This window comes from Elephantulus edwardii, unplaced genomic scaffold (assembly GCF_000299155.1).
Source record: "Elephantulus edwardii isolate Elephantulus edwardi_28Jun2011 unplaced genomic scaffold, EleEdw1.0 scaffold00297, whole genome shotgun sequence".
NCBI lineage: Eukaryota > Metazoa > Chordata > Mammalia > Macroscelidea > Macroscelididae > Elephantulus > Elephantulus edwardii.
In genome coordinates this window covers 1,329,656-1,343,741 of record NW_006400047.1, presented here as the reverse complement: position 1 = coordinate 1,343,741, position 14,086 = coordinate 1,329,656, and the positions used below count along the sequence as shown (strand labels likewise).

Below are 14,086 nucleotides of genomic sequence, written 5' to 3'. Positions count from 1 at the left end.
ATAAAGCAGGGTTTAGGGCTGTTGTACATAGGGTCGCTATGAGTCGCAAGCGACTCGACGGCACATAACAACAACAACAATGTATATATTATAATATATACATACATATAATAAATAGAAAACATATTGCTGTTGTTGTGTGCCACCTAGTCAGCATCAATTTATAGTTAATCCTCCAGTGGGTTTTCAGAGGCAGTAAAGCCTACAGAAGGAGAATACCCATCCTTCTCCTGTGGATCAGCTGGTGGATTCAAATTGCATGCCTTTGGGATTGCAGTGTTGCTTCTTACCACTAATTTATCTATAATATCTATGTCTCTTATATAAGGTCATCATCTTTATCTCATCTTCCCTTTTTTACTTGTCTTCTGAGTTTCAGGATAATTTTATAAGAAATTAATTTAGTGTTAGTATCTTCTTACATATTAAAAATTATATTAATGATAAAATTCTAGAATGTGAAATTTTCTACTTCTGTAATAATGTTTTCATCAGGAAGTAACTTCTTTGATCAAATTCCCACACACACCCTAACACAGATGGGAAGAAATTAAAACATAAAGTACTATTATTTACATAATTTAATTTTGCTTCTATTTCTTAGCATATGTTTTAAATTGTTATCTGGTCTCTTTCTTTTGAACTTTTATTTCTTTGTGTTCATTAATTATTCTTTTATTTATTAATTGTTATTGGAGATCTCTGAGAGTCATACTAAGAACTGAGATTAGTTCTTTCAGAGATTGAGGGCATCCCTGTCAAATTTATTGATCCAAGAAAAAGAAGAAAAAGAAAACGGTTTAAATTTTCTGTTTAGGGAGCTCTAGTCCAAAGGTGTTCAGTTTAAAATCCCCTAGTTCCTTTGTGATTTAACTCTGAACACCTGCTAGAGGGTCAGTTCCAACTCAGTGGCACATAACAACAACACCGTTTTACTTACTATTTGACCATGGGAAAAAGTGAGGGTTCTATTGCCTGATATATCTTTCCTTCAAGTAATTTCATTACTATATTACGAGTTTTGCTATTATTGCTATTACAACCCTAAGGTATATGGGAAATTGCCCATTTCCTGCCCTTTAAATAATTTACATAACTTTCCTTATAAGAAGTCCTGTTTGTAAGAGCAATGGCTCTATTTTATTTACCAATCACTAAAGCTTCTGCTTCTGATGGTTTCTGATTAGTGGACAGTGAAACATTTCAGGATAAGGAAAGAAGTTCAAGCTTCATTGAAGACACTGGCAAAAAAGAAAGCCAGGAATCAGAAGGATACCAATTGACATGTTTCAACTAATAAATGCAGCCATGGATATGCTGACCAGTCTATGCCAGGAAATTTGGAAGACAATCAGCTGGCTGACTGGAAGAACTCCATATTTGTTCCCAGCTCCAAGAAAGGTGATCCAAAAGAATGTGGAAATTATGAAACAATATCATAAATATCAAATGCAAACAAAATAATGCTGAAGATCATCCAAATATGGCTAGAACAGTACATTGATAGAGTACTGCCAGAAGTTCAGGCTGGGTTTAGACAAGGCCGTGACACCCTGGGATATCACTGTTGATGTTAGATGGATCTTGGCTGAACACAGAGAATACCAGAAGAAAGTCTATTTGTGTTTTATTGATTATACAAAGGCATTCAAATATGTGGATCATAATAACTATGGTTAACATTGAGAAGAATTTCAGAATGCTTAGTTATGCTTATAAGAAAACTATACATAGACCAAGAAGCTGTTTTCTGAACACAGCAAGGGAATATTGCATGGTTTAAAATCAAGAAAGGTATGAATCAGGGTTGAATCCTGTTCCCATGACTATTCTATGATATGCTCAGCAAATCAATTGAGAAGTTGGACTTTATGAAGAAGAGTGTGACATTGGAACTGGAGGAAGACTCATCAACAACCTGCATTATGCACATGACACAACCTTACTTACTGAAAGCAAGAAAGACTTGAGGTGCTTGCTGCAGATGATTAAGGAGTGCAGCCTTCAATATAGACTATATCTCAATATTAACAAAAATTTTCACCACTGGGCTAATAGGATGAATCATGATAGACAGACCATTTCAAATTGTCAGTGATTTCATCTTGGAGCCACAACCAACATCTCTGGTACCAGAAGTCAAGAGATTTTACAACATTTGGAAAGTGTTGTCACAGGCCTCGCCAAAGTCCTGAAGAGCACTGCTATCAGTTTAAAGACTAAGATACATTTGATTCAAGCAATAGTCTTTTCAATCACCAATTATGCATCTGAGAGCTGGACAAGGATGGTAGGAGAATTTATGCCTCTGAGTTGTGGTATTAAGAGAGCTGAATATTCCATGGACTGCCAAAAGAACAAACAGATATGTCAAAGAGAAAGTGCAACCAAGAGTATTTTCAAGAGGCTTACTTTGGGTGTATTGTTAGAAAAGGTTATTATTACTTGGAAAGAGACATTATGTTTGGAAAGGTAAATTCATTGAAAGAGAGGAAGATCCTCAAAGAGAAAGTGGAGTCACACTTAACTTGATAGCACTTAGCAACAACAAGAAGAAGCCAAGCAAAGACTGAATGTAACATTACAATCTCTTTACAGCCAGAGACAAGAATTACATCCTGCTCCTAATACCACTGACCACTATACAATTCTAAGCTTTGATATGTTTTTGAGTTCTGGCATAGATTTCATCCACTTATTCAGTTGGCTTTAGTTTCTCTTGTTTTGAATTATAGGCTTATCAGTACTTCCTCAATTTAATCCTATCTCCAATAATTCCTTCAAGTCTGTGATCTTTTGATAGCAAGCATCTCCATTTGTAGTAGATACATTTAAAAAAAAAACCTTCCCTGTGCTGCAATCCCCAAGGCACATGGTTTGAGGCCACCAGCTGCTCCATGGAAGAAGGATGGGCAATCTCCTCCTATGCAATTAACTGCCTGTGAAAACCTGCTGGAGGGTCAGCTATGGGTTGGTTCTGATTCGATGGTAACTACACAACAACATTACTGATATCTGCTTTTACATATCTTTGGTCATTTCAACCAGAATTTATGAAAGGAGGTTTAAACACTGGGATTCAAGTTGTCATTAAAAGTAATTCAACAATATTTGGTGACTACTCTGGACAAATCTATCTAAACTCGATATTGTGATTCTTTTGGTCATCTGATTCCATGAAGCATAATCTTGTCCTCCTTATCTCTATGCTACTGTAGTTTGGTGTCATTGAGCTGAAGATGACCCATACTGACCCTATGAACAGCAGATCTAGATCCTGCCCACTCCTGTGCCGTATTAATCATCTCAGCTACACTTGAGCCCACTGGTAACGGTCATAGTTACCCTCTTGTTGAGGGTCTTCCTCTCATTTGATGACCCTCCAGCCTACCAAACATGGTGTCTTTTTCCCAAGGACCGGATCCTTTTTACAATATGCCAAAGTATGTAAAATGAAGTTTCAACATTCCTGCCTCTAAGGAGCACCTGATTGCACTTTGTCCAAGTCACATTTGTTCTTTGACTGAATGACCATGGGATTATTCAGTCCTTTTTTTCCAATACCACAACTCAAAGGTTCTTCTTCTATCATCATTACCCATTGTCTAACTTTCAGATGCATAGCAAGTAACTGAAAAGACCATGAATTGGATCAAGTGCACCACAGCTTTTAAACTAACATCATTGCCCCTTAGAATTTTGGAAAAGTCCTTAGCACCAGATTTTCCAATGTGAAACAATTTTTTAATTTCTTGATTGCTGGTACCAAGGATATTGATCATGAATTAAAATTCTTGATTTCAATTATTTCTTTATCTTTCATGATGTTGTTTATTGGCTAAGTGGAAAGGAATTTTGTTTTCTTGAAGTTGAGATATAAATTCATATTGAAGGCTTATAGTCTTTGATATTAGTTCTTCTGTTTATAATTAACAATTCATCATGGAGGCTGATAGTATATACTTTTGTATACAAGAAAATTAAAAGTGAAATTAGTATGCTAATAAATATTTAACTTCATTTTTAGATTGTAATTATCTTAATTGATTTTAGAAATATTTTAAGACTGAAAGTACAAAGAGAATAATCATGAGAACAGGCTTATAAAAAAGAGACTTAAATATAACCTGAAAAGAGCATTTTTACAAAGTCTAGAGGTTAAGAAAAAAATTAATGAACTAGAACTTGTGTAACAAATACTATTGTGTTTTTAAAGTAATACATTTAAAAATTAATTCTCACCTCTTGTGAAAAGGTTTTCATTTTCATCTACAAAATGTATTATTTTTGGCATTAAATGTAATGACTCCTTTTGTTCTGAGAATGATGAACTATCTTGTTTGTGGCTTGTAGATTCACATTCAATAGGCAAGACTGATGGCTTAAATATATGTATAATTAAAAGATGTTAGGGATTTTCCAAACATTCCTTTATTATAAATTAATATATTTGCTTAAGTGGTATACCATCTATAAAACTAAATCCAAGCTCGATTTAAAAAAAAACAACAAACACCACTATACATTACATACATTTCAAAAACAGAAGTAGTAACCAAATTTATATCACAAGCAATGTTCTAAGTAATACCCTCTGTTGCTATGTGCCATCATGTTGGAACTGATTCACAGCTGGCCCTTCAGTAAGTTTCCAGAGGCTGTAAATCTTATTGAAGGAAACCACCCATCCTTCTTCAGTGGTGCAGTTAGAGGATTTGAACTGCATACCTTTGGACTGGTAGTACAACTCCTTATCACAAGGCCACCAGAGTGATAATAACTTTAAATATAGAAATACCTTCTTCTTTGCTATTTTAAACATTTAACATCTTTCATTCATAGGGTCACTATGAGCCATCTATGACTGGACAGCACCTAACGACAATAACAATGACAACATAGAGAGAGCTACATTAGCCTAGTGGACAGGAAGTTGTGCTGCCAAGCCCAAGGTGGGTGATTTTAATCTGCGGCCCTCAGGCCTGGTTCAAATTGGTTTTTTGTGAAACATTCTTCTAGGTGGTATAGCACTGGTCTGTGCATTGCTGTACAGAAGTAACTCATGGTTGCTATGATGCTAAATGCTGTGACACTGATGTGCCAAATGTGATAATGGTTACCCATGGTGGACAGTGTTTGGTGGAGCTTCCCGATTAAAATAAGTTTGGAAGCAGGAATGGCATCCACTTCCGAAATGGCTTGCCTCTGGAATCTCTATGAACAGTGCTCAGGTCTTTCGTTCATAGGGTTGCTATGAGTTGTCTATGACTCGATGGCACCTAACAATAACATATGCATATCCTTTGAAATTTTAAGAAAAGATCTAAATGCAAAGCATTTTAAGTTGATTAAATTTTTTTAAACTAACTTTGTGAACACACATAAATTATTAGGGGTCTAGATTTCTAAACACTTTAAAATTGGCAAAAAATTATTATACTCTCAACTGTTGGAATTCTTTGCACAATAATAACAATTTTATGTGCTACTGAAATTGTAGGCTGAAAAAGAAGCCTGGTGTTTAAAAGGCAAAGATGCTATCTCCCTTAACTCATAAATCAGTCTTGGGCTATCTCTACTCTTATTCAATGAGACCACTTTTCCTATAGTTCAGTTACTATCTGTACTTTATATAGCCCACAAATCAACATTTCTAGCTCTAGTTTCAAATTATTAAATTAGACATAAACAATTAATATCCTCATTATTTTATACAATGCACTATCCTCTTGTTGGTCTGAACAACTGCTTCTTTGTACATTTACATAGATTCCACAGAACACAATTAACTATTTCAGAATTCTCATTCCTTGAGATGTTATATGGCATGTAACAGCAACAACAACATAATATCCTGTACTCACCAGGTAGATTAAAATCATCAGGAGATTATTTTTAGATTCTCTATACCTAGGTTGCACACTAAATCAATTATATCACAATACACCTAGGTAAGAACCTGGCTTCAATATTTTTTTAAAACTTTCCAGATGATTCCAATGTGTACCTAAGCTGAGAACTATTGTCCTCTTATTAAAACAAATCTGACATAAATTGAAACACAATCTAGTATCATGTCTTTTTTTTAAAACTTGGTGATTGGAAGTAATCTATGTATATTTTTTAGAACGTGTGCATCATTACACTTATAAGAAAATTATTGAAAGCAAGTTTTATAACTTCATTTTAACATACTGTATCCTCTAGTTTCTCCTGACAAAACTTCTGTTTATCCTTGTAAAAATCTTCTTTCTCATTAACTTCCAAATTCTCTTGAAAAGATAAACATTCCCTTAAAAATAAAATTGATAATATTTAATGAGTATTTTCTAAAAGCAAGGTAGACAAAAAAGTCCAATAAATATCTGTTGAATAAGTAAATTAATAAATAAAGCATGTAGTCTATCAATAAATGGAATGTTTATTGGCACATTATCATTAGGAACATGTTGCCATTGTGTTATGTACCATTTAAGTTAGAACCAAGTCATAAATGACTCTTCAGGAGATTTTCAGAGGCAGTAAATTGCATGAGAGGAGACTGCCAATCTTTTTCCCATGGAGCAGCTCGTGGATTCAAACCATCTGTCTTTGGATTGGCAGCATAATCTTTTACCTCTAAGCCACCATGGTCGTTACGTACCATCACGTTAGAACTGAATCACAGCTGACCCTCAAGTGCGTTTTCAGAGGCAGGAAATTGCACAGAATGAGATTGCCTGTCCTTCCACGGAGCAGCTGGTGGATTAAAACCACCTGCTTTGGGGATTGCAGCACAGCTTCTTAACCACTAGGCCACCAGAGCCCACTTCCTAAGTCATCATCTTGTGTGCCAATGAGTCTGAACTGAGACCATAGCTGACCCTCCAGTATCTTTTCAGAGGCAGTAAAGACTGCCCATCCCTCTCTTGTGAAGCAGCTGTGAAGCATCCCTGATGCACACCTTTCCTGATTTTGAACCATGCATGTTTTTAAGATTGCAGTGCAGGTTCTTATTAGGCCGCCAGAGTTCCTTAAGCCCCCATTGTTATATTGTTTTTGTGATTTGCTGTCAAGTCGCAAGTGACCCTATGTATAGCACTTCTGAATCCTGCCCTGTCCTGAGCCAGTCTCACTAATTCCGACACACTAATCCCCATTGCCTCAGTCACTGTAACAATCCATCTCATCCGGGGCCTTCCTCTCCTGAGCTGTATCTCCACCCTTCCAAGCCAAGCATGGTGTCTTTCTCCAAGGACTGGTCTCTCCTGGTCACGTGCCAAAGTATGTGAGACAATGCTGCAAAATCCAAGCCTCCAAGGAGAGACTTGGTTTCACTCTCGCCAAGACAGACCTATTGCTTTTCTTGGCAGTCCATGTTATGTTCGAGGCTCTTCTCCAGCACCAAAATTCGAAGACATAGATTCTTCTTCTGTCATTCTTAGTCTTTGTCCAGCTCTCTGAAGCATATCAAGTAACTGCAAAGACCATAGCCTGGATTAGGTGCACCTTAGTTTCGAGACTGACATCATCACTTTTCAGCACTCTGGAAAGGTCCCTGACAGCAGATTTTCCCAATGCAATTTGTCTTTTGATTTTTCTGACTGTGTTAAGAGTGTTGACATTGGAGCCGAGCAAGCTGTAACTGTTAACCTCAATCTCTTCTCCATCTATCATGGTATTGACAATTGAGCCATTGGTAAGAATTTCCATCTTCTTGCTGTTGAGCTTCAATCCATACTGAAGACTACAGTCCTTGACCTTCTGCAGCAAGCACTTCAGGTCTTCTTCAGTTTCAGCAAGCAAGGTTGTGTCATCTGCATAATGCCGGTTGTTGAGGAGTCTATCTCCAATCCTGATGCCACATTCCTCCTCATAAGGCCCTGCTTCCCGAATGATTGGTTCTGTATATAGATTGAAAAGGTATGGAGACAGAACTCATCCCTGATGCACTCCTTTCCTGATTTTGAACCATGCAGTGTTTCCCTGATCTGTTCTGAGAACTGCTTCCTGGTCCAAGAATAGGTTTCACGTGTTCTGGGGTTCCCATTTACCTCAAGGTTAGCCACAATTGTTGTGATCCACACAGTCAAATGTCTCTGCATAGTCAATGAAACACTGACAGACATTCCTCTGGTACTGTTTGCTTTCTGCCAAGATCACTTGACATTGCCTGTAATGTCTCTAATGTCAGAGCCTCTTCTAAACCCAGCTTATATTTCTGGTAGTTCTGGATGATCTTCAGCAGGATATTGCTAGTGTGTGATATTAATGATAAGACACCACAGTGGATACAATTTTAATTGGAATTCCAAAGCACTTAAAAGCAATATTTTTTGTTATTGTGATTTGAGTAAAAGCTTACAAAGCATATTGTTTATTCAACCAATCATTCATGTACATTTTGTTCCATAACATTGATTATAACACCCACAGTGTCTGTTCATTCATTCATTCATTCATTCCATATTATCTCCTCCTTTTCCTGTATTAATGTTGATGTTGTTATTGTTATATGTTGTTGAGTCACCTCAACTCATAGGACCCTATGTACAACTGCCCTAAACCCTCCTCTATCCATTGCCAATCTTATTGTCTCTGACACACCTACCTCCATTACCCCAGTCACTGAATCAATCCATCTCATTGAGGGTCTTCTTCTCTTGTGCTGTACCTTCACACTCCCAAGCATGATGTCCCTCTCCAAGGACTGGTCCCTTCTTGCAACATGTCCAAAATGTGTCAGACGAAGCTTCAGAATCCTTGCCTCCAGGGAGCAGGATCTCACCTTCTCTAGGATGAACTTGTTTGTTCTCCTAGCAGTCCATGGTATATTCAATATTCTTCTCTAGTACCACAGTTCAAAGGCATCAATTCTCCTTCTATCATCCCTAGTCCTGTATCAATGAGTATCTATTATTTCTTTGTTAATTTTCTACTCCCTCTTCCTTTCCTGGTAATAATATTAGTATGATTCCTTCTATGAGTAAATCTTTCTTTGTTGTTGTCGTTAAGTATTGTCAAGTTAAGCATGACTCATAGAGACCCTATGAACAATAGATCTGAACTCTGTCATCTCCTTTGCCATCCTTATCATCTTTGACACATTTAAGTCCATTTTGTTACAGACATTGTATCAATCTATTTTGCCTGGGGTCTTTCTTTCTTTCTTTCACTGATTCTCCACCTTTCCAAGCATGAGGTCCCTTTCTAAAGAATAGCCCATCCTAACAATATTCCAAAATATATGAGACAAAGCTTCACCATCTTTGCCTTCAAAGAACATTATGGTTGCGCTTTTTTCAAAACTGTTTGTTCTTCTGGAAGTCCACGGGATATTCAGCACTCTTCTCCAACACCACAACTCAAATGCATCGATTCTTCTTCTATCATCCTTATTTATTCATTGTCCAGCATTTAGATGCATACCAAGTAATTGTAATACTATGGCTTAAAATAGGTGCACCTTAGCTTTTTGAACTGGCATCATTGCTCTTCAAGACTCTGAGAAATCCCTGACAACAGACTTTCCCAATGCTATACATTTCCCAGTCTCCTGATGCTGATACCAAGGGTGTTTACTGTGGATAGAAGCAAGATTAAATCATTGACAATTTCAATCTTTTCTCCATATATCATGATGTTGCCTATTGGTCCAGTAGTGGGGATTTTTGTTTTCTTGATGCAGAGATGTAATCCACAATAAAGGCTGTAGTTGTTGGTCTTCTGCAGCAAGTTATCATACCTTAGTCCTGTATAGTCTTTCCATTTTCTTTTTTTATATATATATTATTATTTTGTGTGCCTGTACCGTCAAATCAGATTTGACTGGTACAAGAGGATATTGCGCCTCCTTCTCTGGCAGAGCGTCTGGTGGATTCGAACCATGTTCCTCTGGGATTGCAGTGCAGTTTCTTGCCACTAGGCCACCAGAGCTCCCCCTTTCCATTTTCTTTTTATGTTTCCTGTGCCATTCAATATCTTAGTCATATAATTATTCAGTATTGTAATTCAAGAATTAAACCTTTTCTTCAGTTTTCTGATCTTGAGAAATACCAGTGTTTGCTTCCCCTTTGGTTTTCTAATGCCAGTTCTTTGTATAATTCGCTAGAACGCTTTGTCTTCTTTTTTAAAAAATTGAAACAAAATTTTATTTTTTACTCCTTTACTTAGAAAGTTCGTATATATTGCTTTGCTTCTTTAGCTGCTTGTTGGAATATTCTATTCAGCTCTCTAATTCCACGATTTTTTAGGATTCTAAATTGTCTTGGGCCCCTAAAAATTACAAGCAGAATTTTTTTTTAAGATCGCATATCCTAGTTTTGGCTTTAAAAACACTTAAAAAATTGCCATCAAGTTGGAAATGACTCATAGCTTACACTCCAATGAGGTGGGGTTTTTTTTCTCTATTTTTTTCCTCTTTTTTTTTTTTTCCTTTTTCTTGCTGTGTGCCATCGAATTGGATCCAACTGGCACAGGAGGAGACTGCTCCACCTCCTCCAGAGGAGCATCTGGGGGATTTGAACCTTCATGCCTTAGGGATTGCAGTGCACCTTCTTGCCACTAGGCCACCAGAGCTCCCCCTCCAATGAGTTTTAAGAGGCATAAATGGCACGGCAATAAAATGACCTCTTTCCTCCCTCAGAGCAGCTGCTGGATTAGCATCATCTGTCTTTAGGATAGCAGTATAACTCCTCACCCATTAGGTCACTAGAGCTCGTTGAAAACATTGTCACTGTAATTAAAGTACTGGAGTTTAATACTCTATTGTACATGCATCTTTATTATATTGGGTTTCATTTTCTCTGCAGCCTTTGTATTTGTGTTATTTTAAATTAAATAAAACAGAACAATAATCTAGTCTGAATATGCCTGTTACTTTACTATAAGATGTTATTAAACAACTCATCTCCTTGCTGTTGAGTTGGAACTGTCTCAGAGCTCACCGTCCAGTAAGTTTTCAGAGGTTGTAAATAATATGGGGTGAGACTGCCCCTTTTTCTCTTGTGATAGATTCAAACTGCTTGCCTTTGGAAACTCCTCATTTACTAGGCCACCAAAACTCCCCAAGATACTATGTTGTTGTTCTTGTTGTTAGGTGTCATTGAGTCAAATAAGACTCATAGCGACCTTATGAAGAGCAGATCTGAACCCTGTCCTATTCTGTGCCTGCCTTACAATCTCTACCAGGCTAAAGACCATTGATGAAGTCATCGTGTCAATCTACCTCATTGGGGATCTTCCTCTCCTTCACTGATCTTCCATCTTTCCAAGCATGATGTTCCTTTCCAAGGAACAGCCTTGCCTAGCTACATGTTCAAAGTATAAAGGATGAAGCTTTGTCATCCAAGGGGCATTCTGGTTGCACTCTTTCCAAGACATAACCATTTGTTCTTTTGACCTTCCATGGGATATTCAGTACTCTTCTCCAGCATCATAACCCAAAGGCATAAATTCTTCTGTCATCTTTATTCACTGTCTAACCCTCTGAAGTGTAGTAGGTGATTGAGAAGACCATGGTCTGTACCAGGTGTATGTCAGTTTTCACACTGACATCATAGCTCTTCAGAATTTTTAGCAGTTTCCTGACAGCAGACTTGCCTAAAGAAGTAAGTCTCCTGATCCTGACTGCTGGTGCCAATGGTGTTGACTGTTGATCCAAATAGGATGAAATCACTAACAGCTTCCATCCTTTCTCCATTTATCATAATGTTAACTGTTGGTCCTGTGGTAAGGACCTTTATTTTCTTGATGTAGAGATGTAATCCATACCAAAGGTTAGTCCTTCTTCTTCTGCAAGAAGCATTTCATATCTTCCTCACAGTAAGCAAAATTGTGTCAAATGTATAATGCAGATTTGATGAGTCTTCTTCCAATCCTGATGCCACTACATAATCTTAAATACTCAGCTTAAATGCAAGATTGCAAAATAAATAAGTAAAAGTATCAAGTAACAGTTGTACCTACCTCAATCCAGATATTAATTTTTAACAGAATAGAAAATGAAAGTGACCATCTTTCAACTTCAGTTTCTTCATTAGTATACATCCACAAAGTTTATATTGTAATTACTAATAAAAGTTGAAGGATGTGGCCAGAAGAATTGTAAGCAATTAAAATACATATTGATTAGAATTGTGGTAAAGCAATTATCAAATATTATTATTAATATCGTCTAAAATTGTGAGCATGCAAAGAATATTTTTCCTCTTAAGAATATTTATGGTGGCAAGCTCCGGTGGCCTAGTGGCAAGAAGGTACACTGTAATTGCAGATGTGAGTGGTTCAAATCCACCTGGTGCTCTAATGGAGAAGGAGGGACAATCTCCTCCTGTACCAATCAGATCTGATTTGACAGCACGCACACACACACACATAAATGAATAAAAATAATATTTATGGCATTTCATAATTAAATACCTGAACAAATTTGGTTTTGTGGAGGTCTGTTCTTTGAAATTTGAAAGAGAATCTTCTACCAAGCATGGTTTTAGATTACCTAAGTGAATATGCTTATCTGGTGGATGACTTGTATAGGCCATCATATCATTTACAAAAAAGACTTCTTTATCATCAATTAAAAAATCTGGAAAGAAAGAAGAAATAATAGAATTTAAAATGTAAAAATAATACAAAGAAATCTAGAGAGTATAATTAGTCATTAGATACAGCTTGATTATCAACACATTTTTAACTTTTTAGCTTTTCATTGTATAGTAGGCATATACAGATGAAGCATGTGGCATAGTACTAGTGCACAAGTAAATGCTTAATAAATGTTAATATTTAATGATGATATTGTTATATGCCACTGAGGAATCAACTTACAGCTGGCCCTCCAGCAAATTTTTCAGAGGCTGTAAGTCACCCAAAAGATTGCCAGTCTTTCTCCCCTGGAGCAGCTGGTGGTTTTAAACCACCTGTCTTTGAGTTGACAGCATAATTCCTTAGCACTAAGCTACCTGAACTCCTAATATTTACATGGAGGAAGAGTAAAATAGAGTTATGCTGCTATTGTTGTGTACCACTGAATGGAAACCGACCTATACCTGACCCTCCAGCCATTTTTCAGAGAAAGTACATCTAACGGAAGGAAACTGTCCATCTTTATCCTGTGGAACAGCTGGTGGATTCAAACTACATGCCTTTGGACAGTAGTACAGCTACTTATCACCAGATCAGTATCTACTTTATTAATAGATTTAAGTTTAATCAATGGAAGAATATTATCTTTTTGATGTATGCTTTGAAATAAGTAGGGATAGTGATAGAGCGGTATTGATGAATTCAGGATTGTTCAAACATATGATATTGTTGTAAAGCTGATATCAGTAGCCTCCAGCCTACAAAACGGGTTGTTTGTCCTATAACACTTTTCTCTCTTTAGTCATGTAAAGTAGTTGAAACTATTTGTTTACCAGGAAGGAAAATGCATCTTCCCTGGATTAGTATTCACTTCTTTAAAACTGGAAATTGCTTTTCTTAGTTGTTTGTGATAGGGCTACAGGACTGACTCACAAATCCTGTGACAAGACTTCAAGGAAATGGAAGCTACAAAGATTTCCCAAGCTGTCTGATGCTCCAACCTACCTCGCCATGGGATATCACAATCTACCTTGCTCACAAAAGCCAGTTCCCACACTTGTTTTACAAAACATCTGGTGCTGAACCCAGGAGGAGCACGTGCCCCCTGGGCTGTTCCTTTGCCTTGGCCTGGGACCCTCTGGAGTCCAGACTTCTTCTGCCAGCAGTAAGTCCATGTGGTCCCTCTATTGCTCCCTCCCTGATCCGTCTCTGGGCTCCCTTTCTGAAATCTCAGTCACGTCAGGGATTCCCGTTTCCACTAGAGCAGGTCTAGCCCTGGGTCTTGGTGTCTGTGGAGATGCCCCAGCCACCTTACTGACCCTCCATCTTTCCTTCTTTGTGGAAGGAGGGACGCTGACATCCCTCCACACATTGCTTAGGGACAGGGTGGACAATGGGATCCCCAATGTCTATTTATTTTTGACCCTAAATTGTCACTAGGATGCTTACTTTCTAATTGGCATGTACAAAATTGTTTACACATAAAGAAAAGGAATTTTATTTTTTCCTGTTCTGTCTCTTG

General features: G+C 37.3%; 1 protein-coding gene across 1 annotated transcript in view; it reads right to left on the bottom strand.

Moving 5' to 3' along the window:
* The window catches only part of LOC102847030 (chromosome unknown open reading frame, human C9orf84), a 133,616-nt gene that overhangs the window by 85,869 nt on the left and 33,661 nt on the right, over positions 1 to 14,086 (bottom strand). Inside the window, 3 exon segments of the mRNA XM_006900856.1 lie at positions 4,243 to 4,381; positions 6,145 to 6,292; positions 12,400 to 12,565. Of these exon segments, the coding sequence (XP_006900918.1) occupies positions 4,243 to 4,381; positions 6,145 to 6,292; positions 12,400 to 12,565 (453 nt within the window).